General features: G+C 43.9%; 1 protein-coding gene across 4 annotated transcripts in view; it reads right to left on the reverse strand.

Moving 5' to 3' along the window:
• The window catches only part of PPP3CA (protein phosphatase 3 catalytic subunit alpha), a 302,955-nt gene extending 279,432 nt beyond the window's left edge, over positions 1-23,523 (reverse strand). Inside the window, exon 1 of one of the 4 annotated variants that reach the window (XM_073639032.1) lies at positions 22,897-23,523. In XM_073639032.1, coding sequence (XP_073495133.1) covers positions 22,897-22,954 — 58 coding nt within the window. In that variant the 5' untranslated portion in view covers positions 22,955-23,523. The remainder of the gene's footprint in view (positions 1-22,896) is intronic. The other 3 variants (XM_073639045.1, XM_073639038.1, XM_073639050.1) reach the window with 3 other exon arrangements.
• Between the last annotated feature and the right edge of the window lie 2,336 nt (positions 23,524-25,859).

Genomic DNA, 25,859 nt, shown 5'->3' on the forward strand with positions numbered 1-25,859 from the left:
TACACTGCTTTACCTAGTTTGCACTCATTTTTGGGTTATAAGCTGCATTATAGCCTACAATACAGCCCAGGGCTGCAGTCATCATTTTGAGAGTCATTAATGGAAATGGCCGACAAGTTTGCCATTAGAAAATACATACCTATATTTTAGAGCAGGGGTGGGGAATCTTTTTTGTGCCAAGGGTCATTTGGATAGTTAGACCATCCTTCGGAGGCCGTACAAATTATGCGCCAATTCCGCCCACAAACTATATTGTGACGCTGGCACTGGTGTCAGGACGTAATCTATCATTGCACGCGCCTCAGCGCTCAGTAGTGAACACTACGTGCTTGTACTCACAGAGCAAGAAGAAATTAAAGGGCTGGCGGCTATCAAATTACAGGTGCCGGCCCAAGCACTGTTGTCCCTGGGTATCTGCCCGGGGGCCGGATAAAAGGTCATAGAGGGCCATAAACGGCCTGTGGGCCTTAGGTTCCCCACCCCTGTTTTAGAGGAACAATTAAATTGCTATAATAGGACACTAAATCACCAAAGCTAGTGATTGGCTACAGAGATCAGATGGTGGTCGGGGCACTCCATTGCTGGAGCACAACAAAGACGTATAATCATATTTTATGTCATTTCCACCTGGTCAAATCTTTTCTGAATTTGAAAAACTTCCTTAAAAAGGGAACCCATTACCTGTTTTCTCTAAGTAAACTATATCCACCACTTTTCAGTCGCAAACAACATCTTTTTAAGAGCCCAGCTGACCCACATACCCAAGAAAATAACTTTCATACTTGCACCGCGCACTTTGCTAATCGGCACTATCCAGTCCAAAGGGCATCTCTGGACTTTGCTTGGTGCCTCGTCTATTCCCACAATTGACGTCTTCATTCCATGACTTCATCCACAAAGTCTGTTCATTCTCCTGCACCTGCACAGTATAGAATAGAAGGTGCGCAGGAAAACCAGATTCACGTCAATAAAGGCAGAAGGACAGCGATTGAGAGGCCAAAGAGGCACTGCGCACAGTCCCATAGACCTCCATCAGACCGGACGATGTCGATTAGCATACAGTGCAGGACAATTCTAAAATACATTTTCTTAGGTATGCGTGGCAGTAGTGATCTTATGAAGTTGTTGTCGGAGTGCTTTTAAACGTGTCTGAAAGTTGGTGATTATAGCTTATGTAGGGAAAATATGATGATACGTTCCTTTTATTTTTTCCTGCTCTGTGGCTCCTGAAAATGAGGCAAATGATCACTGCAGTTTCCAGTTGTCAGACCCCCAGCATTCAGTATTCTCACTGGGCCTCACTATGTCAAATTGGTTTTCACAACTAGAAAAACTCCATCACGTATAGCTATACTACACCGCGTGCAGAATTATTAGGCAAATGCGTATTTTGATCACTTTGATACTTTTTATACACGTTGTCCTACTCCAAGCTGCATAGGCTTGAGAGCCAACTACCAATTAAGTAAATCTGGTGATGTGCATCTCTGTAATGAGGAGGGGTGTTGACTAATGACATCAACACTCTATATACGGTGTGCTTAATTATTAGGCAACTTCCTTTCCTTTGGCAAAATGGGTCAGAAGAGAGATTTAACGGGCTCTGAAAAGTCCAAAATTGTGAGATGTCTTGTAGAGGGATGCAGCAGTCTTGAAATTTCCAAACTTTTGAAGCGTGATCACCGAACAATCAAGCGTTTCATGGCAAATAGCCAACAGGGTCGCAAGAAGCGTGTTGGCCAAAAAAGGCGCAAAATGACTGCCCATGAATTGAGGAAAATCAAGCGTGAAGCAGCCAAGATGCCATTCGCCACCCGTTTTGCCATATTTCAGAGCTGCAACGTTACTGGAGTATCAAAAAGCACAAGGTGTGCGATACTCAGGGACATGGCCAAGGTAAGGAAGGCTGAAAAACGACCACCTTTGAACAAGAAACATAAGATAAAATGTCAAGAATGGGTCAAGAAATATCTTAAGACTGATTTTTCAAAGGTTTTATGGACTGATGAAATGAGCGTGACTCTTGATGGGCCAGATAGATGGGCTAGAGGCTGGATCAATAAAGGACAGAGAGCTCCACTCCGACTCAGACGCCAGCAAGGTGGAGGTGGGGTACTGGTATGGGCTGGTATCATCAAAGATGAACTTGTGGGACCTTTTCGGGTTGAGGATGGAGTGAAGCTCAACTCCCAGACCTACTGCCAGTTTCTGGAAGACAACTTCATCAAGCAGTGGTACAGGAAGAAGTCGGTATCGTTCAAGAAAAACATGATTTTCATGCAGGACAATGCTCCATCACATGCATCCAACTACTCCACAGCGTGGCTGGCCAGTAAAGGTCTAAAAGAAGAAAAAATAATGACATGGCCCCCTTGTTCACCTGATCTGAACCCCATAGAGAACCTGTGGTCCATCATAAAATGTGAGATCTACAGGGAGGGAAAACAGTACACCTCTCGGAACAGTGTCTGGGAGGCTGTGGTGGCTGCTGCACGCAATGTTGATGGAAAACAGATCAAGCAACTGACAGAATCTATGGATGGAGGCTGTTGAGTGTCATCATAAAGAAAGGTGGCTATATTGATCACTAATTTTTTTGGTTTTTGTTTTTGCATGTCAGAAATGTTTATTTCTAAATTTTGTGCACCGATATTGGTTTGCCTGGTGAAAATAAACAAGTGAGATGGGATTATATTTGGTTTTTATTAAGTTGCCTAATAATTCTGCACAGTAATAGTTACCTGCACAAACAGATATTCTCCTAAGATAGCCAAATCTAAAAAACAACCCACTCCAACTTCCAAAAATATTAAGCTTGGATATTTATGAGTCTTTTGGGTTGATTGAGAACATAGTTGTTGATCAATAATAAAAATAATCCTCTAAAATACAACTTGCCTAATAATTCTGAACACAGTGTATTGTTCGGTTTAACCCTTAAAAACAATACCTCTTCCTAATATAAGCTTAAAACGTTTGTGATCAAAGGATGTCCTTATTAAAAGGAATCTGTCAGTAGGATCAACCCTCATGAGCAGTTTATTATGGGCATGTAGGTCATAGGAAGCTGAATAAAGTGATACCTTGATATTTGCGATCCAATGTCTTATTCCAGAGAATACTACATTTTACTTATTATGTAAATGAGCTGTTAAGATGTATTGGCCCCGGACACTGATCTGCATGAGAATCTGCTTTCAGACCTTTTTATAAATGAAGAGGCTTTACCAGTGAGAGAAATGTAATGACTGAAAGTCTGCTCTCCTGATCTGTGTGTGATTATAACTAACATAGTATAGCAGAGCTGAGAATTCTCATTACAAACACATTTGCAGCTGCAGTTCTCCTACCATAGTGTCTCAGCTCTGCTGCAGAGCTGTGCCTGGCTATAACGAACACTTCTTTAGCTCCCATCTCATAGGCAGCTACTATGGAGAAAGGGGCAGTACAGCAGGACTTTGTCTCATTACAAACACATCTGCAGCTGTAGTTGTCCTCTTTTACTGCTGTCATCTCTGCTGTAGAGCTGTGCCTGATTATAATTTAGTACAGCAGAATTGAACTTTTTCTCATTATAACCACATTTGCAGTTGCAGTTCTCTTCTCACAGTGCTGTTGGTTCTGCTGAACTCCCCTCTTTCACACTGGGAACCGTGAGATGGAAGGTTAAGCACTATGAGATGACAAGTGCAGCAGCAAATATATTTGTAATGAAACAATGTTCAGCTCTGCTGTACTGTGTTAGTCCTCACACACAGCTTTGCAGCGAGATCAGAACAGGGTGTCAGTCGTTACAGGTCTCACACTGGTAACACCCCCTTTCAGTTAAAATAAGCTTTGGAGGCAGATTCTCAGGGAGATCTAAATCTGGAAAACATTTACATTTACATATTATGTAAAACATAGATTTCTCTGGAATAAGAAATTGGATTACAGATATCAAGGTATCATTTCATTCAGCTTTCAGTAACCTGCATGCCCATATAGACAGCTTAGAAGGATCGATCCTATGGAAAGATTCACTTTAAAAGGGCAATGCACTCAAAATAAACACACATACAACATAAGAAAATGTTTCCAATCTATTCAACAGCTTAGCCCTGTGTAGGCTGCAACAAGAGCTATGTCTCAACAGTTAGTATCTGGGTCAGGAATCATATACCGTATTTTTTGGATTATAAGTCGTACTTTTTTCCTCCAAAATTTTGGAGGAAAGTGGGGGGTGCATCTTATAGTCCGATATAAATAAATACTGTGGCTGTAGGTGGTGGGGGATGAGGGGGAAGCGACAGCGGCAGAGTAGCGGGACACAGGAGGCAGCAGCCGTCCACTGTGCCCGCTACTAAAGAAAATGAATATTCACTGCTCCCCACGCCCATGGGCATGGAGAGCAGTGAATATTCATTTTCCTTAATAGCCGGCACACTGTGCCTGCAGCACGGCTCCTGGTATGTATGGCACCCTTCATCCCTGTATGTATGGCCCCCCTCATCCGTCTTCCTGGTATGTATGGCACCCTTCATCCCTGTATGTATCTCACATGGGTGTGGTGAATATTCATGGACTTTAATAGAGGGCACACTGACAGGCTAGCTAAGCAGGAGCCGCGCTGCGGCTACAGTGTGCGCGCTATTAGGGAGAATGAATGGTCACCGCTCCCCACGCACACAGTCCTGGAGTGGGGAGCAGTGACTATTCCAGCACAGAGCGGGACACAGCACTGGGGAGAGAGGAGGTTAGTATAATTGTTTATTCTTTTTCTGTGCAGCGCGACGAGGGATGAAGGGGGCCATACATAGAGGGATGAGGGGGGCCATACGTACAAGGATGAGGGGGGCCATACGTACAGGGATGAGGCATGAAGGGGGCCATATATACAGGGATGAAGGGTGCCATACATACAGGGATGAAGAGTGCCATACATACCAGGAGGAGGAATAAAGGTGCCATACATACCAGGATGGGTGTGATGGGGGAGGGCATACATACCAGGATGAAGGGTGCCATACATACCAGGAAGAGGGATGAGGGGGCCATGCATACCAGGATGGGGGATTGGGGTGCCATGCATGCCAGGATGGTAGATTGGGGTGCCATGCATGCCAGGATGGTAGATTGGGGTGCCATGCATGCCAGGATGGTGGATTGGGGTGCCATGCATATCAGGATGGGGATGAGGTCCACGTATAATAGGAAGGAGGGGGCCATATATACCAGGATGGGGGATATTAACAGAATTGGAGGACATTACCCCTATAACAGTGTCAGCAGCAGAGCCCCCCTTAACAGGGCATCATGGCCACATTTTTGCTTACATTTTTTTTTTCTATTTTCCTCCTCTAAAACCTACGTGCGTCTTATAGTCAGAAAAATACCGTATACACGTTATATTGTTGGTTATTTAGGGATATCCATTGAGTACAACCACTGTACACTTGCAAACTGAGGATAGAAATTGCATCAGTCTATGCAGGTAATGTAATACTGTGACTGATAAGTCATGAAACTGGAGCTAGACACTTTCTGATGAAAGAGAAAGTTGACAAGACAGTCCCGGACACATTTCTGAAAAAAAAAATTATTATATTATACAGTGGGTGAAATAAGTAGATCTAGGTGCTCAGTGGTAGAAAACTCAAATGAATTAATGTGTAGTTTAATGGAAGCACTGCAGCACATACCGCTAGGTTTCTCTTTCCTGGCTGTGAACAAGGTCTATGGACTGAAAAGTTGGCATTACTATTTGTACAGAATTTTTCCTGCACCTTTGCTTTCATTAAACTACACATCAATTCTTTTGAGTGCCCTGGTATTCTATGATTTAATAATGAGAAATTACAAAGAAAAAGAATTGAACACATGAAGCAAGAGAGGTGCAAAAAGCCATGGAAAGTTATGACACCAGTTGAAATCTATCAGTAATTAGAAAGCAATCCTGCCACTTAGTGAAAAATAATATCAGCTGGTTCAACTGATGGCCTATAAAAGGGGTCTCATTACCAAGGTGCCACACAAGAAACATCTTATGATGGGTAAAACCAGTGAGCTGTCTCAAGACCTTTTCAAACTTATTGTTGAAAAACATACTGATGGCACTGGTTACAGAAGAATTTCTAAACTACTGAAGGCTCCAGATAGCAGTGTTGGGTGATAATCCGGACGTGGAAAGAACATAATTTCACCATAAACCAGCTATGACCAGGTGCTCCCCGCAGGATTTCAGACAGAAGCATGAAAATAATTATCAGAAGAGTTGTCCAAGAGCCAAGGACCACCTGTGGAGAGCTACAGAAAGACCTGGAAGCAGCAGGTACAACTGTTTAAAAGAAAACTATAAGTAGTGCACTCAACCTCCATGGCCTGTATGCACGCTCACCATGCAAGACTCCATTGCTGAGCAAAAAGCATGAACAAGTAAGTTTAAAGTTTGCTCAACAACATTTAGACAAAACTGTGAAATACTGGGAAAATATATTCTGGACAGATAATACCAAAATTGAACTCTTTGGATGCCATAATACACACCATGTTAAAACATCATACCAACAGTGAAGTTTGGAGGTGGGAACATCATGGTGTGGGGTTGTCATTCAGCATACAGCACTGGCAAACTTCATGTGATTGAAGGAAGAATGAATGGACAAATGTACCGAGACATTCTTGATAAAAATCTGCTGCTATCTGCCAGGATGATAAATATGAAACGAGGGTGGACATTTTAGCAAGACAATGATCCCAAACACACAGCCAAGGAATCGCTCAATTGGTCTCAGAGAAAGAAAATAAAGCTACTAGAATATCCCAGCCAATCACCTGACCTCAATCCAATAGAAAATTAATGGAAGGAACTACAGCTCAGAGTTGATAGAAGTACACAGAACCTTCAGGATTTGAAGAGTGTTTATGATGAAGAATGGGCCAAAATCACCCCTGAGCAATGCATGCGACTAGTTTATCCATACAGGAGACATCTTGAAACGGTCATCACCAACAAAGGCTTCTGTACAAAGTGTTAAATAAACTTCAGTAAGTGTGTTCAATACTTTTTTCCGGTGTCATTTCTCATTATTACACATAACTTAATTTATGGACATCTATGGTTTGATTTCTTTGAATGTGTTGATTGGATGGGTTGTTACCAACATCTGGTAAAAATTGCATGTCAATAGCACCGAATTTTTCAGACTACAAGATGCACCGGACCATAAGACGCACCCCAAATTTTGGGGTGGAAAATACGAAAAAAATATTTTTTTATAAGATGGGGGTCCGTCTAATAGTCTGCATAGGTACAGTTATATAGGTATCTTACCTGGTGGTCCCTCAGGAAGCCAGCGGACATGGAGGAATGCTGCGGACCCGGGGTGCTCCAGCAGCGGAGAGTTGCGGTGGTGGTGGAGCGGGATTATAGGAAGCAGGACCCTCCGTTCCCTCCCTCAGAAACCCGGCGGCAGCAGCAGAAGAGGTGAGATGCTGCGGGGTCGGTGTCTGGCTGTAGGCGGTGAGGCAGAGCGGCATGCGCTTTCCAGTGGAAGCGAACATCTGCCTGAAGCTGTGATCTACAGGAAAATGGGCACCCGAAAAGGTGCATAGGCAGACTGGGATCTCGGCAGCCATTTTCCTGTAGGTCACGGCTGCAGGAAGACGCCCGTGGCCACCGGAAAGCAGCGCACACCGCTCTGCCTCACCGCCTGCAGCCAGACACCGGCCCCGCAACATCTCACCTCTTCCACTGCCGCCGCTGGGTACCTGAGGGAGGGAACGGAGGGTCCTGCGATCCTGCTCCACCACCACCGCAACTCCCAGAACGATTGAACCATAAGACGCACCCCCCATTTTCCTCCCAAATTTGGGGGGGAGGGAGTGTGTCTTATGGTCCGAAAATTACGATACTTTAGAAAATTGGTGACGTATTCAATACTTATTTCACCTGCTGTGTACATACTGAAAAAGTTTCATAACTAGTATTTTCTTAGAAGTTTATGGAACAGAATTTCCATAATACCAGCTCTCTAAAATATGCAGAGACATATCCATCAAGAGAATCCCTCTGTGTACGGCCTGAAGCGATTAGGGCAACAGCACTGCAGCAGCAAGGCAGCCAAATTCCCAGGTGCTGTTCTGCAGAGGCTGTCGACAGTATAAAGGTCTAGATTCTTTTGTATGAAGAGACTGTCACAATGACTCTCAGCAGATCAATATGGCCTGGACTTTAAAGTAAACATATGATTAAATACACGGAAGAAGTCTGCATGGCTTGAGACTACTGCTGCGCACACAGTCTGGTCTTCAGATTGAAATGGCACATTAACCCCTTCAGGAAGGGGCTAATTTCTATTTTTGCATTTTCGTTTTTTCCTCCCCTTCTTACCAGAGCCTTAACTCTTATTTTTCTTCCACATATACATATGAGGGCTTGTTTTTTGCATGACGAGTTGCACTTTTGAATGCCACCATTCATTTTACCATATAGGTTTACTGGAAAATGGGAAAAAAATTGTGGAAAAATGCAATTCTGACATTGTTTTTTGTACAAAACAATGTCAGCGACAATGCACCAGCAGGGTGGGCGGGCGGCCTGGTGCCTCACAGCACCCATGCTGCAAGACTGAGTCCCCATGATTCCAGGCCACGCCGCCCGTCCTGCTGGTGCATTGTCACTGTGGCGGTGGTAGGTGCACGGCTCCGCTCCCATTCAGGCAGGAAATGTTAGGACCCACTACGAGGTTTGCCATGACGTGACAGTGGGCTTCATACAGTCTGATCAGAAGTTAGACAAAAGTGCTGAACATACCGACTGGGTTCTTCAACTAAAGCGCCACTCCAGAGGATGCAACTGGCAGGCAATACCATCAGAGGTTCCCACTATCATGGAATGTATAGGTGACTGAAAAAAGATATCATCGATTGTGTCCCATTCATCAGTCACAACAGCCAATAACTGGGAAACATTGGAACATAGGTTTATTTGTCATGTTATAATAATCCTTGGCTTTGGCTTTTTTTTTAACTGGACAACCCCTTTAAGCAGAAGTGCCTTTAAACTGTGAATACCCAGCCCATCCGCCATTTTCAAAACTGCTTCATGGAAGAGAGTGGTTGAATCACAATAGATTTCCAATAGTTCATGTCAAATAGTGGATGAAAAACTGGGACAACCCAATATAAACGGCATGTCCAAATCTTGGCCATAAGCAAGTATGAATTCACCTCAATGCTAATTACTTCTTAACCCTAGCTTATTAGAAGACGTGCCAGATGTCTGCACACATGTCAAATGCAGATTTATGGGAATACTTGTTCAGGCACGGCCAGCTTTTATGTTTGTTTTAAGGCGAATTCCATACAGTCTGTATGACAATTTCTTCACCAAAGTTTCGGTGAGAGAACCTTCGCTTATCATACAGCAAACACATCCCTCGGTACCTAGCAGGGTATGACTGCATTCTCCGGCTTTAGCAGTCATCCAACATGCAAGACACTATATTATCTAGTGAAATGGAAGGGTGAATGATAATGAAGTCTCAGGAATAATAATATTTAGCTCAGAGCAAATGGATGAGTATGCATGTTCCCTCTATTACTTCCACTACTGGGGAGATTTACACGTTCTCCATGTTTATACAGTCTCCTGTCAGGGATGGTTCATCCTCACTAGAATAATGACTATGTAGAATTAATTGGCTCAAGGTGTCAGGCAGAATAAGTAGCAGGCATTTTCTCTCAGCATATACTAAAATATGATGAAAGAGGCATGCGACCGCCTTTTACATAAGCTAATAAGTGCGGGTTTTTTAATAGCACAAAAGACAAGAAATTAGTTCATTTATGAAGGACAATAATTGAAGTATTTTTCCTTAAAGTAGAGAAAAGTTAATTAAAAGATGGAAATCACTGCAGCAGATTTTACCAAATAGAAATATATAAAGACCCTTCGGCTGAGTTCTCAAGTTAGCAGCTGAAGACTGTGCCAACACACAGTTGTATAAATGAGGCCCTAATAAACTGGGCATGGAAAAGACATTTCAGACATCACTTATGATCAGGGCTGTGGAGTTGGTGTCCATGTTGGTGGAGTCGGAGACCTACTCAGACTCCTAAAATACATAATTAATTGGGTACAGTAGTTCAAGGCAGTATGTGCTGTTAATTTTTTCACAAGAATTTGGTAAAGTTATGAAATGTCCTATAAATGTCGGCTCTGTTCCTGATCTAAGGATCTCTGCTTTTATTTGAGATGAATCTGTGCTGCACTTTAAGTACATGCTCAGTCAGTAGTGAGGCAGGGCTGTGGAGTTGGAGTCAGGGAAATTGAGGAGTTGGAGGTTTGGCTTACTGACTCCACAGCCCGGTTTATGATTGTCCTTTTGGTAGGCAAAGCCAAAAGATAAAGAGATTAATTGATTAAAGCCATATTCTGTGACGTAGTCTGGATTTCCATTGTCGTTTAGTTTTGCATGAAGGACTTTCAAATGACAGGTCAAAAACAAATCGAATATGGTAGGTCATCTTTTTGGAGGCCTTGATGAAGTGTCTGTTCATGCGAAACAGAGTTGGCTATTGGGAGCACCTATTGTCCAGTGCAGTTTAGATTTAAATCGGAATAAAGCGCAAGTTATTTGCACAAGTTCAAGTTTTTTCCTTGTTATTTGGATTAACTTTTAGACAGATACCTGGGTACGATCAGTGTGTCCCGCTCATTTGGTTCAAAAAAGGTACCAACAGAAAGTGGTCTAAATAGAGCTTTTTATCTATCAATAGTGTAATGTCAGCTTTAGTCTTATACATCACTAGCTCTACTACCCTGCTTCGCCCAGGTTAATGACTGCTGTTAACAAAATAGAATGTGTTAACAAAAATTTATTCTCCACACAAAAACCACAAAAAAAATAGATAGAAAGTTCATTGGCTCTTGAGGAAGAAGTTCTTGTTCTCTTGTCTGCAAGCCTCGCTTCCCTGTCCTCAGAAAGTTCATTGGCTCTTGAGGAAGCAGCTCTTGTTTTCATGTCTGCAAGCCTCGCTTCCCTGTCCTCAGAAAGTTCATTGGCTCTTGAGGAAGCAGCTCTTGTTCTCTTGTCTGCAAGCCTCGCTTCCCTCTGCTCAGAAAGTTCATTGGCTCTTGAGGAAGCAGCTCTTGTTCTCTTGTCTGCAAGCCTCGCTTCCCTCTGCTCAGAAAGTTCATTGGCTCTTGAGGAAGCAGCTCGTTTTCATGTCTGGAAGCCTCGCTTCCCTCTCCTCAGAAAGTTCATTGGCTCTTGAGGAAGCAGCTCTTGTTCTCTTGTCTGCAAGCCTCGCTTCCCTCTGCTCAGAAAGTTCATTGGCTCTTGAGGAAGCAGCTGCTGTTCTCATGTGTGTCAGCCTTGTTTCTCGGTCTTCACATTTTTCATTGGCCCGTAATGCAGCTTTTCTTTTCGCATCAGCTGACATTTGTGCCATGAAATTCCTTTTCTTATGAGGCATTATTGTGGTAAAAATAGTCGGTAACTTGCAATTTCTATATCCTCTCACATAGAAGTAATGTGACTGACATCAGCCTTTCCACCAACACACCCTGACATCTTATTACCTTACTCAAGCTTTGTTATACTGGGAATGTCCTTTGTTGCCTATATTAACCAATCACAGCTCAGATTAATTAACTGTAGCAAAATAGAAGCGGAGCTGTGATTGGTTGCTATTGGCAGCCTGATAAATCTTTGTGAGATGAGTTTTGTGTGTGCTGAGGGTGGTATATGTTCAAGCACGTGGTAGTGTGTGGCGCATTTTGTGTGTGTGTTCATATCCCCGTCTGTGGCGAGTATGAGTATCCCATGTCGGGGCCCCACCTTAGCAACTGTACGGTATATACTCTTTGGCGCCATCGCTCTCATTCTTTAATTCTCCCTTGTTCACATGTGGCAGATGTCAATTTGCCTCCAACACTTTTCCTTTCACTTTTTCCCCATTATGAAGATAGGGACAAAATTGTTTGGTAAATTGGAACGCGCGGGGTTAAAATTTTGCCTCACAACATAGCCTATGACGCTCTCGGGGTCCAGACGTGTGACTGTGTAAAATTTTGTGGCTGTAGCTGCGACGGTGCAGATGCCAATCCCGGACATACATACATACAGTACAGACCAAAAGTTTGGACACACCTTCTCATTTAAAGATTTTTCTGTATTTTCATGACTATGAAAATTGTACATTCACACTGAAGGCATCAAAACTATGAATTAACACATGTGGAATTACATACTTAACAAAAAAGTGTGAAACAACTGAAAATATGTCTTACATTCTAGATTCTTCAAAGTAGCCACCTTTTGCTTTGATGACTGCTTTGCACACTCTTGGCATTCTCTTAATGAGCTTCAAGAGGTAGTCACCGGAAATGGTCTTCCAACAATCTTGAAGGAGTTCCCAGAGATGCTTAGCACTTGTTGGCCCTTTTGCCTTCACTCTGCGGTCCAGCTCACCCCAAACCATCTCGATTGGGTTCAGGTCTGGTGACTGTGGAGGCCAGGTCATCTGGCGTAGCACCCCATCACTCTCCTTCTTGGTCAAATAGCCCTTACACAGCCTGGAGGTGTGTTTGGGGTCATTGTCCTGTTGAAAAATAAATAATGGTCCAACTAAACGCAAACCGGATGGAATAGCATGCCGCTGCAAGATGCTGTGGTAGCCATGCTGGTTCAGTATGCCTTCAATTTTGAATAAATCCCCAACAGTGTCACCAGCAAAGCACCCCCACAACATCACACCTCCTCCTCCATGTTTCACGGTGGAAACCAGGCATGTAAAGTCCATCCGTTCACCTTTTCTGCGACACACAAAGACACGGTGGTTGAAACCAAAGATCTCAAATTTGGACTCATTAGACCAAAGCACAGATTTCCACTGGTCTAATCTCCATTCCTTGTGTTCTTTAGCCCAAACAAGTCTCTTCTGCTTGTTGCCTGTCCTTTGCAGTGGTTTCCTAGCAGCTATTTTACCATGGAGGCCTGCTGCACAAAGTCTCCTCTTAACAGTTGTTGTAGAGATGTGTCTGCTGCTAGAACTCTGTGTGGCATTGACCTAGTCTCTAATCTGAGCTGCTGTTAACCTGCGATTTCTGAGGCTGGTGACTCGGATAAACTTATCCTCAGAAGCAGAGGTGACTCTTGGTCTTCCTTTCCTGGGGCGGTCCTCATGTGAGCCAGTTTCTTTGTAGCGCTTGATGGTTTTTGCAACTGCACTTGGGGACACTTTCAAAGTTTTCCCAATTTTTCGCACTGATTGACTTTCATTTCTTAAAGTAATGATGGCCACTCGTTTTTCTTTACTCAGCTGCTTTTTTCTTGCCATAATACAAATTCTAACAGTCTGTTCAATAGGACTATCAGCTGTGTATCCACCTGACTTCTGCACAACACAACTGATGATCCCAACCCCATTTATAAGGCAAGAAATACCACTTATTAAACCTGACAGGGCACACCTGTGAAGTGAAAACCATTTCCGGTGACTACCTCTTGAAGCTCATCAAGAGAATGCCAAGAGAGTGCAAAGCACTCATCAAAGCAAAAGGTGGCTACTTTGAAGAACCTAGAATATAAGACATATTTTCAGCTGTTTCACACTTTTTTGTTAAGTATGTAATTCCACATGTGTTAATTCATAGTTTTGATGCCTTCAGTGTGAATGTACAATTTTCATAGTCATGAAAATACAGAAAAATCTTTAAATGAGAAGGTGTGTCCAAACTTTTGGTCTGTACTGTACATACAAACACACACACACACACATTCAGCTTTATATATTAGATTAGTTATATGGACAGTATTGCTTGAATTAAAAAACATGGTTATGTGTTAGGCCACACGATGGTCCAGTGGTTAGCACTGTTACTTGAATCACTGGGTCAGTGGTTCAAATCCCACCAAGGACAACATCTGCAAGGAGTTAGTATGGTTTTCCTCCTACACTCGAAAAACACTGATAGTGAATGTAGATTGTGAGCCCCAATGGGGACAGTGATGACAATGTATGTAAAGTGCTGCGGAATATGATAGCGTTATATAAGAAAACGCATAATAATAATAAAAAAGGGAAATCAAAATTAAAAATATATTGTTATACAGTAGCAGTTTAGTAAATATATTCATTATACTTTTCAAGATATCGGTATTTTGTGGCTTCTTGTCGTGACCATCAATCTTGCCAACAGGAAGTGCACTTTTGAATGAACTTCTCAGAAATGGATGGTAAAACATGCACTTATTACTAACCCTGTAAAATACAACCTCAGTCTGTCCGGGCACATATTCCTCTTGATACAGCGTTCCTTCAGCATATAGGTTTTTCTATGGACAGGATCTTCTAGGCAGTTAGCCGATTTGTTTTCCTATAAATCACATTGAATGCGCTGTATTTATAGAAGGATACAGATTACATCCACATGTAAATCTGTGTGGAAACATGCTTTCACTAGTAATTACAGTGTCTATGACAGCCCCGTTCTCCAAACTAAAAAGACATAACAGCAGAGCCCTGCCAGATACACCCGGGCCTACCATGATAATAAGAATAAGCTGGAGCTGACTTATTCCTGGCATTGTCACAATGTGCGCTCTAATAAAAGCCTTTTTACTGCGCTATATAAACACAGAAGAAAATTAAAATAATTAGAAGGACGCTACTGAAAAAGAACTAATGTCCGGATGTGAAGACGATTATAGAAACACTGTACATAAAAAGCAGAAGTCAAGGCTGTTCAATTTAAACTACACACAATCTCACACATGGCCCGCTGTTGTACTTCCCCCCACGCCCGCTAACTCCTGAAACAACCACAAAACAAGCCACAGCATATTCAAATATGTCCTCCAAAGAAACCCAGACCTCAGTGATAAAGAAAAGCAAGCATGCACGTATGAAAGGAAAAAAAACACACACAAAAAACACTCAGATGAATTGTGAGGACTGCTTGATGAGCTTTTCACCTAAAACACATGAAACTTCAGACTGCAGTGATGGTTCTCTTTGATCACTCTCGCTTATCCTTCATCTGATAAGCACTTCACATGAGGTTAGAAGCTTAGATTTTACAAAGCTATTTAAAAAGAGAATTGGTAAAAAAGGAATCAAACTTTAGAATCAATTTCACATACATTTCCCTATTTACAAACCAAGCGTGAAGCCCGTAGTGTGACGGTAACATAGAACCAAAAGATATTTCCTATGGGCGGCCACGACTGGGGCAAGGAACACTTAGATAGAGAGGCTGGACTGGCTCATAAAATAAATGTCGAGCTAAAACAAAACCCACCGCACTCCAAGAGAAAAAAAGACATTTATTCAGGGGCAGACAAATTATTGGTGCAGCTGCACAGGGGCCCAAGGAGTAAAGGGACACTTCTACCCTCAAAGTAGGTGGAATTGGGCACTATGATGAGCTATTAGCCTGTAAAGAGCCAATATATTGTTCTTGCACAGGGGCCTCTTCTCTCTGCGTCCCCCAGTGCATTTATTAACATTACTATGCCAATAGATGGGTATTCTGTATGGCTGCTGAAGCAAAAAAAAACATAAGATATGAAAACCAAACACAGATTATCCCAATTATTACTTATTTATTTTATAAACCAGGTTGCGGAGAAACATGCATGTTGGTTTTTAACATGGCCGAAGCAATGGTCTCTGTGGTAACTAACTAGTGGCTACTTTTTCCCCCTCACACCATAAAACATAAGCAGGAGGAATAGCAGACAGTTATCTAACACCTATGGTTGACTTAAAGGGATTCTCCAGAAATAGAAAAAAAAAATAGCTAATGGAAATGTCACTATAAACAAAATTCCTAAAGATATTTAATTAGCAAATCACAATTACTTTGTCAAGGAAAGTAATCACTACAGAATTAAAATGGCCGCCACCTTGTTACACTGAGAGAAACCTGTCCTAGATTGTTGGTACAGGAGCCTGTGAGCATGTGCGGTAGGGAGCGCCACCCTCCTTCATATGTAAGAAGACATGCTCCACTAATACTACAGGAGAAACCAGAGGTCCTGAGGCCGCTCACACCTCTGTGTGCAATGTCTTTCTGAATAACAATACCAGTATCTCCAGGTCACTGTGAAGGCACTCCCTACTGCACAAGCTCACATATTCTAGGCAGGTTTCTGTCAGTGTAACAAGGTGACGGCCATTTTAATTTTATAGCCACTCCATCCCTAGACAAAATGATAGTGATTTGCTAATTAGATGTATTTGGGAATTTATTTATAATCACTTTCCTTTAGGTTATTCTCAGAGAACCCCTTTAATGGGTTAATCTGGCTCAGTTCACATCCATATCAGTGACATCATATCTACATAGATCAGCCAGCTTGAATGGTGAGGAGCAAGTATCGGGCACCTGACCTAGTCATTATTCAAATGTTAGACTAGGGCAGTAGTGCAATGCCTGTACAAGGCAGCAGCTATCCCTAAATCCAATGTCACTGGCCCCTATTTATTTAGCGCCAACATATTCCGCAGCGCTTTACAATTCAGACAATTTACATTATCATCGCGGTCCCCATTGGGCCTCACAATCTAAATTCCCTATCTGTATGTCTTTGAAGTGTGTGAGGAAACCCACACAAACACGGGGAGAACATACAAACTCTTTGTAGATGTTGTCCTTGGTGGGATTTGAACCCAGGACCCCAGCGCTGCAAGGCTGTAGTGCTACCAACTGAGCCACCAAAAAGTTGTAAGCTGTGGCACATGTGTTAAAAACTCTCAAGTGAATTGTAGAAGGCAGAGTTTGAGCACAAATCTTTCGCATAGAGACTTCAAATGGGAATTAATCGCATAAAAGGCAAGCATCTTATAAAAATTGGGCAAAAATCACTCCAACTATCCTTGTTAAGACTAAAAATAGTAGTAAATTTGGGTCAATGTGCATCCACCAACCTGTGCAGTGGACACTGACTTACTATGATACATACATCCCATTGGAGTCACTTTAATTTACATTGGGAGACTCCAGGTATTAACAATAGAATAAGGGAGTTGTCTGGGATTTTTTTTTTACAAAATAGCTTCAAAGTCGGGAATACGATAAAATAAAACATGGTGAATTCCCAGCTAATCAAGTGATCCCACTGTTTGGTAGCGTTCCTGCATTGATGACCACTCACACCAATCCCAGTTCTCAGCAGTCTGCAATACATGCAGGGGTTACTGCTGAGAATAGTGACTGGCTGCAGCAGACACGTGTGTGCGGTCAGTATATCAACATTGCAGGATAGGTAACAAAGATCAGTGAGTCCATAAGACCTGTGGCACTGGAGAAGCAGGGATATACCAGGTGAGTTGTTTTTTATTTTATCACATTCTATGCTTTTTTGTATGTCACTCTCCACAAGGAGAAATGTTACCTATTAGACCTCAGTCCAGAGCCTCTCATCTAGCCAAATCAGATCTCATACTTCGCACTAACGAAGGGCAATACCCCCAAACACTGTTTGCAAATTGAGATTCTGATTTGGCTTTTATCCCAAGTCATATTGCAAGGCTCGTGAAAGGATCGATAGTGACTTGTAGGATTGCTGCTTCCAACCGGGGGCGCTATAGAGTTCTAGTCCTCTTCCTCTCTGAAGAGGCAATTTGCATGCTTTTTTTTTTAATCCAAGAAGGACACCACATAATTAGAGACTTTATGAGCAAGGTACATTATCCCCTGGGTCTAAAATGCCCACTTTAGTGGCCAACGAGGACATTCACAGGTGTTAACAGAAATGCAGACAACAAGAGGTGCCCATCACTATATGTATGAGGCTGGGCACTTTTTTTCTCAGCCACAACTAATTGTTACGTGGGGTATTTTAGTCAGCTCATTTATGCAGTGATTGATAAGGGTGGCTCCTATATGCAATATACAAATGAACAAGAAGAAAGCCTTGGTATTGTGAACTGGGACTAAGGACTTGGATGCAAGTGATCATTTCCTTTACCACCTTGTTATTACACTACTGCTAGTTACACCTATCAACAATAGAAAAACTTTGCTGGTGCCAAGAAAAATTAATAAAGACAAAGTTAAATAAACCATGAAAACAAGTTCTGTTGACCTCTCTTAGGAACCATGATAAACAGCCCGGAGCAACTGCTGAGCGGTAAACCAATATTACACTGCCTTATTCCTCGAGGGGTTGGGTGTGCAACATACTACCGTGACTGCTCACAGCAGGCTCCCAAGAGAAGACTATACCGCACCATATCTGATCGGGCTACAAAAAACAGCTTAGTCTACTAGTACTTAAAGTGCTCCCCAAGACAGCCAAATTGTTATTGGAGGTGTCTGAACCGCACATGGGTCCATGCAGCATGAAGAGCAGGGCAGGTCATGGAAAGGACAGGCTCGGAGCACATACATAGTGCACACATATATTATTGATTTCATTTGGCAGAATACAGCAAGAGAAAATTACTTTTTTCCATTTCAATCAAGAGCCCTTAGATGACCATCTGCTTCCATTGGAGACTTGAGAAGAAACATATTAGCACAGAGAATCAAAACTAAATTCACAAGAGAAGAAAAAAAATATATATATTAATCTTGAAAGGCAACCCAATAAATCAGATTTATGACATAATCCACATTCATTGAGTATAGATGCAGAAGATGAGGCCATACTCTTACATTTGATTGCACAGGAAAGTCAGTTGTGAGGAACAAAAACATTAAAAAGGCATGTCACAATAATGTGGATAATTAAGTTACAATACACAAAAAGAATAATGTCACCTCCTTGGACTGGCCAACAGAGCTGTAGCTGAATTTAGGTGGTATTTACCTAGTGCTCTGATTTAAAGGGAATCTGTCAGTAGGATTTCTCGCACAAAACTATAACATGAACATGTATGTAGCTCTTTCAAAGACAAGTCCAGCACCACCTTTACATGGTCAGTCCATTCCTCCATTACTGCTAATATAGTATAACAGGTTATACTCACTTCCCACACCTGCGGCGTTCCAGCAATGTCAGCACTAGGCTTGCGTGACATTGGCCACAGTGCCCACGTGCCATAGCAATGTCACGTGAGAACCGGGAGACCCAGTGCCAACATGGTAGGAAAGTATAGGCTTTTCTTATTTTACTTGAGGGGGCTGAGACATTTAAGAAGAAGGTGTGCAAGTAGTGGACAACCCCTTTAGAGAATATCGCATCAAACGGTGAACTTTTAAAGGAAATCTATCAGCAGTATTACACCCCCCCAACTATTTGCATATGCATGTAGCGCTATCAAGCACTAGTCCAACAATACTTATACATGGCACATATGTTGCTATGTTACTGAGGAATTAGGATTTTAATTAATATACAAATGAATCCAAAGAACTATTTGTAGATCTCTGTCACTCCGGCTCTATTCACCGCCCAGCAGCGCCTCCTCCTGCTTGCCTCACATCAGCTATGTTGACTGTCCGTCAAGCATAAGGATGCGGTGATGGGCAGGGAAAAGAGCTGGAGTGTCAGAAGTTATGGCTCTACTATAGTTCTTCCGCCTTATTTGCATATAACTTCAGATGCTGATTTCTCAGTAAAAGAGGAACAGACTGGCCATGTAAAGGTATTGATGGACTTGTCTTTGATATAGCTATATGCTTATGTATGGGGGGGGGGTGAAATCCTGCTGATATATTCACTTTAAAGGTCACAGTTTGATGCAATATTCTCTAAAGTGGTTGCCCACTACTTTGGCAACCTATTCTTAAATGTCCCAGTCCCCCAAGTAAAATAAGAGAAGCTTATACTCACATGTCGCGTTGACATTGGGTCTACGGGAGAGACACACATGACATTATTATGTTATATGATCACTGTGGTTAATGTTAAGCAAGCCTGGTGCTGACATCGCTGGAATGGCATTGGTGTGGGAGGTGAGTTAAATTGCTATTATTCTACTCAGGGGACTTTAAAGGGGTTGTCCATTACTTGGACAAGCCCTTTAAACTATAGTAGTTGAGAAATAATGGCTTCTTAGAGGGGTGTTCTCCACTTTGGATAAGCCTTATTTGTAGATAACGCAGATTAATGTTCTTTCTATGTAATGCAGGACAACTGAGGTGCTCCAGAGCAGAAGATGCTCATTGTAACCGTTGGCGTGCTGACCAAAAGATGAGGTTGAAGAACAAGGTAATAAAGGTTTTCTAAATTGGACAACCCTTAAAGGAACCATAAAAACGATACAGTTTTTCCATTATTCTTTGTAATTAGCATAGAGTAATGATATTATCTTAAAAACTGATACAAAATACTTCTCAAATCTGTCCGGTGAGCATGAGGCTGAATGTTGAGGGTTGTGAAATCAGAGGTGTAAGTAGTTAGGCAGCTTGTGAAGCCTAATGCTACATTTCCGCCCAGTTGGAAATCGTTCTGTGAGCTGCAGACCCACTGGATAGACTATTATTAGGCAGTGTATCCTTAGCAAACAGGGACATCACCATCACCACCGAGCAGGAGTGGAGAGTACTGCTTATTTCTTATTATTACCAGACTTGGTTCCATTTTTTTTTATGACAACCCCTTTAAGCCCTAATGAAGCACGGAATATGTTTTCCATCCATTGGCTGATGGGTAAACCATTACCTACCACAAAGCTACTAACTGTGAGCTGAAATCAATAGAAGGAACATAAAACCTCTGTGCAGATAGCTTCACGGACTGCTGACCAACATATAGGCAGCACAAGGCAGGCATTAATTTGGGAAAATCGGAATTCTCCTCTGCTGTGTGACATGTAGCAACTCTCCCCCTCCACTTATGATAAACCTGTATCACGTATTCCTCCTTCATGCAAACATCATCCACGTCCTTACATAATCTTTCATCCTTCTCAACAGCAGCCAAGAAATGCCTATGATGTGGTTACCATGCAGAGCTAGGCGGTCAGAAAATGCAGACTCAACCACTGGTAGCGGATGCACCATAGATTCTGTGCAGTGGTCCTAAAGTTACAGGTGCACAACATCAGCCATATAGAAGGCAAACATCGTGGGCCAGGCAGTCAGTATTTGTTACTGGCGACTAACCTTTTGGGCTGCTTGCCAAACTATACTAGACTAAAGTCTGCACTAATATAAAGGCACCTCATGCTCCAGTTCTTCAGGAGCGCTGAGCATAAATCCTTGGTTATGTATGGATGCATCAGCAGCTTTCAACCTAAAGTAAATCCATAAATCAATTCCTGTGCACAGGTTATAGATTCACCGTCACCCTATCGACAAGGATCTTCAAACAGATTAGGCATTCAAAGTGCTGATTCTTGTATATGTTAATGAATCTACATTACCGCATCAAAAACAGGCAAAATCTTAATGGTAAAACGTATTGCTTCCAGGCTCTGCTCCTTTATTAGCTAGACATCCTCATTAGGTAAGGAAGGTGTTAAAAAATAAAGATCATGGCTAATATTTGGTTGGTCCATATCAACAGCTAGCTGCAATCTCTCCAAATCTTATACTGCAGTATGGGGTGCACTCACATACCGCACTCATCAGGTTGCACTTGCTCTGATCCATTGTGATGATGGTTTATAAATCTAGAGACTTTGCCCTTTAATCCGTGTTTTTTACCTGCAGTCTCAGACTATTCTACAGCAGGGAGCTAAGATATGGCCAATAGTGGGAATTTGGGTCAAGCCCGGTATGTTCTCCCCTATGATAAAAGGGTTAATTTCCTAACCTGTGCTTGGAATGTGGCACTGCTCCTACTTGCAGCCCTCCTAGTACTATACTCTGGAATTTCACCACCCCAGTATTACTGGGCTGCATTTTCCAACTCCTATTGGCGGCTGTAGAATACAGAAGGCTGCGGTGTCAATGATGGGAGTTGGAACCTCGATATCTGAGATTGTGCTGCAGGCTGCAAGCCCGCTTAGAAGGGGTTAATGAGAACCCTGAAGAGAATGAGGTAAGAGTACAGTAAGTGCAAAACAGAACATGGCCCCTGGAGGAGACACCAATATGAAGACATATTGACTGCAGGCTTTCCTCTGCTTCCCCCAGGGCATCAGGCGAATCCTCTGGGGCACTGGCATAAGGAATCACCCAGATAACGCAATGGCACAGATTATAATCTGAGATGGGGGGGGTGACAGATTATCATCCCAACCCTGATCTGAGGAATGTCACCATGATGGGACACAGACCGCTACCTGCACATTACACCTATAAACCCACATTTACAGATTATAATCGGGGGGGTGACAGGTTATCATCCCTGATCTGAGGAATGTCACCATGATGGGACACAGACTGCTACCTGCACATTACACCTATATACCCCCATTTACAGATTATAATCCGGGGGGGGGGGGTGACAGGTTATCATCCCTGATCTGAGGAATGTCACCATGATGGGACACAGACCGCTACCTGCACATTACACCTATAAACCCACATTTACAGATTATAATCCGGGGGGGGGGGGGGGGGGGTGACAGGTTATCATCCCTGATCTGAGGAATGTCACCATGATGGGACACAGACTGCTACCTGCACATTACACCTATATACGCACATTTACAGATTATAATGGGGGGGATGACAGGTTATCATCCCTGATCTGAGGAATGTCACCATGATGGGACACAGACTGCTACCTGCACATTACACCTATATACCCCCATTTCTCCTGCAGATGGAAATGAGAGAATGCTTCATTAAAGGCCACTCCATAGGGGGCAAAGCAGCAGAATCCAGCATCCACCCACACACCATTCCTGCAGCATGGCAGAGATGGAGAATTAGCACCAATTCCTGCAGAAGAATGAAGGACCCTCCCATCCCAAGCTGACACCACCCCACCCAGTGCCAGGCTACTGCAGGCTGGAGAAGAGGTGGTGCAGCAGCTGACAGGCAGGGTGACATATGCTGCTTACCTTTCACCGCCCGGTCCAGTGTGGATAACTTGGGGTCAATGCTCCTGGGCTCAGACATGTCCAGCTGCAGTGTGGCGGTCGTCAATGGTCAATGTCTTTATATCCCGGAGTCTTTTCCTTCTGCGGTTGTCAGATATGATTCACCAGCATGAAGAAGACAATGTGTCTGTCAGCAGTAGCAGCAGCCCTCCCCCCCAAACATAACAAACCACACAGATTGCTGCAGTGAGCACTGAAATGCAACAGCCTGTCTCCAGCCAGAGACACTGCTCCACTGTATTCCCTGACACTCACTCTCACCGCACAGCCAAGGCACTAGCACTCGCTACACCATCAGCGCGCAGCCTCTCCTCAGCCCAGCTCGGGTTACAGCCAAGGCCCGCCCCCTGCTGCCGCCTGCCGGCTGCTATTGGCTGTGCCGAGCCGTCACTCAAGGCTAGGAACCCTTCCAGGTATTTCCCTTCCCTGCAGCTCACTGGTGTTACTATGGCTCTCTCTGCTGTCACTTTGGCTGCAGACGAGGAAGTGGAGGCGGAGTGGGAGGAGGAACCCTCAGCGCTGAGAGCAGCTTGGCAGGGAGAAGCCCCGCTAGTGATTCCTGTGCAGCGATGCCGGAGATGCTCACAGAGCGCTGCAATCATTGGGCGATGTGTGGAGACGCCTGATTGGTCGGTGTGGGGTCGCGTCTGATTGGACACTTCAGCTTCCTGTCAGTATATATGGTGGCTGGTAAATATTGTCCGGGTGTGAGTCGGGTATGTCCTGGACTTGTGTGGTAGTGTCTGATAGTAGAGGGAGCGCCTCAGTGTGCGGATATGGCGGCCTGGGCAGTGTTACACGGAGTGGAGCGGGGTCACTGAGGACACCAGACTACTGATGGCGGGGCATGCGCAGCTGTGTGCTGGGAGGCTGCTCAGAGGACAGCCATGTACTGCCAGTCTGCTGGGGACCTGCTGGGGTTCTCAAGCCCTGGGCCGTGCTCCTCTGCTATTCCTCCTGGAAATGGAGGAATAGACTCCTCCCTAAATGTGTGTTCCTGCTCAGGGTGCCTGGGGTGTAGGGACAAGAAGAGCAGGTAACACCCAGATCTTAAACAATTGTAGATAACTAATTAACCCCTCGCTTGCCATTTTTTTGTGTTTTGCTATCTGACAAACTGGAATTTTACTGCTTGGTTTTTTTTTTTCTTTTTTTTGAGGGTTTGCATTAGTTCACAGTTGTAGACATGTTCTTTACATGAACATTTGTTTTTTTTTTTGTTTATTTGTGAAGAAGATAATAGGACAAAATAACTGAAAATGTCAGTGTGCATAACTATTCACCCCCTAAAGTCAGTACTCTGTAGAGCCTCCTTTTGTGACATTTACAGCTGCAAGTCGCTTTGGATAAGTCTCTATGAGCTTTTCACATCTGGCCACTGGGATTTTTGCCCATTCCTCAAAGCAAAACTGCTCCAGCTCCTTCAGGTTAGATGGTTTCCTCTTGTGACCAGCAATCTTCAAGTCTGACCACAGATTCTCAATTAGATTGAGGTCTGGGCTTTGACTAGGCTGCTCCAAAACATTTACACATTTTCCCTTAAACCACTCAAGTGTTACTTTAGCAGTATGCTTTGGGTCATTGACTTATTGGAAGGTGAACCTCTGTCCTACTCTCAAAGCACTGACAGACTCAAACAGGTTTTTCTCAAGCATATCCCTGTGTTATTGTGGTGATGAGCTGTATTGGTTTGGTGCCAAGCATAGTGTTTACTTTGGTGGCCAAAAAGTTACCTTTTGGTCTCATCCGACCACAGCACCTTCCTCCATATATTTGGGGAGTCTCTCACATGTCTTTTGGCAAACTCAGAAAGAACCTTACAATTAGCTGAGACCCTGGGGAACATGATCAGGGCTGATTTATACAGCTGACATGGGCCCGCAACAGCTGCGGGTGGAATTGGGATCCACCCGCAGCTGTTAACTAGTTAAATGCCATTATCAATATCTGACAGCAGCATTTAACCGCGCCAGAAGCTTGTCACTTACCCCACCCATCGGTGACCCTGTCACATGATTGATGGTTACCAATGGGTTAACATGACAACCCGGGGTCTGCAGGAGACCCCTGTAGTTATCATTTCCAGATTGCTATGAGTGCCGCCCGGTGGACGGCGCTCATAACAAGTGATCAAATCTGCTACATACAAGCGATCTCCTCATCGCCTGTATGTAGCATAGCCGATCAGGTAATTGCTGCTTTTTCAATACTCCTTCCACGACAGCATTGGAGGATGTTGTCCACGTCCTATCGGGGGACAGGAACACAGAGGTTAAAAGCCCCTCCCCACCATCAATCCCCAGTGTTTTCCTGTCCCCCTTGTGGGCATGGAGAGGCCCTGCAGTGCTGTCGGGCCAGCAGGCAGCATTGTATCAGGCTATACTTGCCGGGCAGTGGTCGATCGGGGCGCTCCCTCCTCACTCCATGCTGCTCCCATTGGGACCGTTCCTGGCTTCCTGCGCCCCGTAGAGGGTAAAGCAAGCCAGGTGGTCTTCATGCCGGGGGCCTGCTCCAGCTCCCCAGCATCTCCTCCTCCCGCCGGCGTTGTGGGAGCAGGCGCACCGGCAGTGACGTCAGCGCAGGTCCTGTCTCTTCCGGCCTGTGCGTTCCACGCTGGGACGCACAGTATGGGTGCTGCCAGAGCCGGCAGGCGTAGTCTGGTCGCGCGTGCACCAGGGTGATGTCACCGCAGGTCCTGCTTCCGGCCTGTATGCTCCATGCCAGGACGCTGAGATTGAGCGCGTCCCGGGGCCGGCAAGGCCCATAATGAATCGGATTGGCCCTCAAAGTGACCGGAAGGGGGCGGGGACTGAGGTTCCTTGCTGGGAGGCACGGTTTTTTCCCTATAAAACAATTCTAGTGGCCCAATAGACCTTGGTTCGGCGCCATCACGGAACTTTGCCTGGACGGTCCCGTGATACTTC

Source organism: Phyllobates terribilis, unplaced genomic scaffold (assembly GCF_046119375.1).
Source record: "Phyllobates terribilis strain yellow unplaced genomic scaffold, ASM4611937v1 Scaffold_1__5_contigs__length_1240528914, whole genome shotgun sequence".
Lineage (NCBI taxonomy): Eukaryota > Metazoa > Chordata > Amphibia > Anura > Dendrobatidae > Phyllobates > Phyllobates terribilis.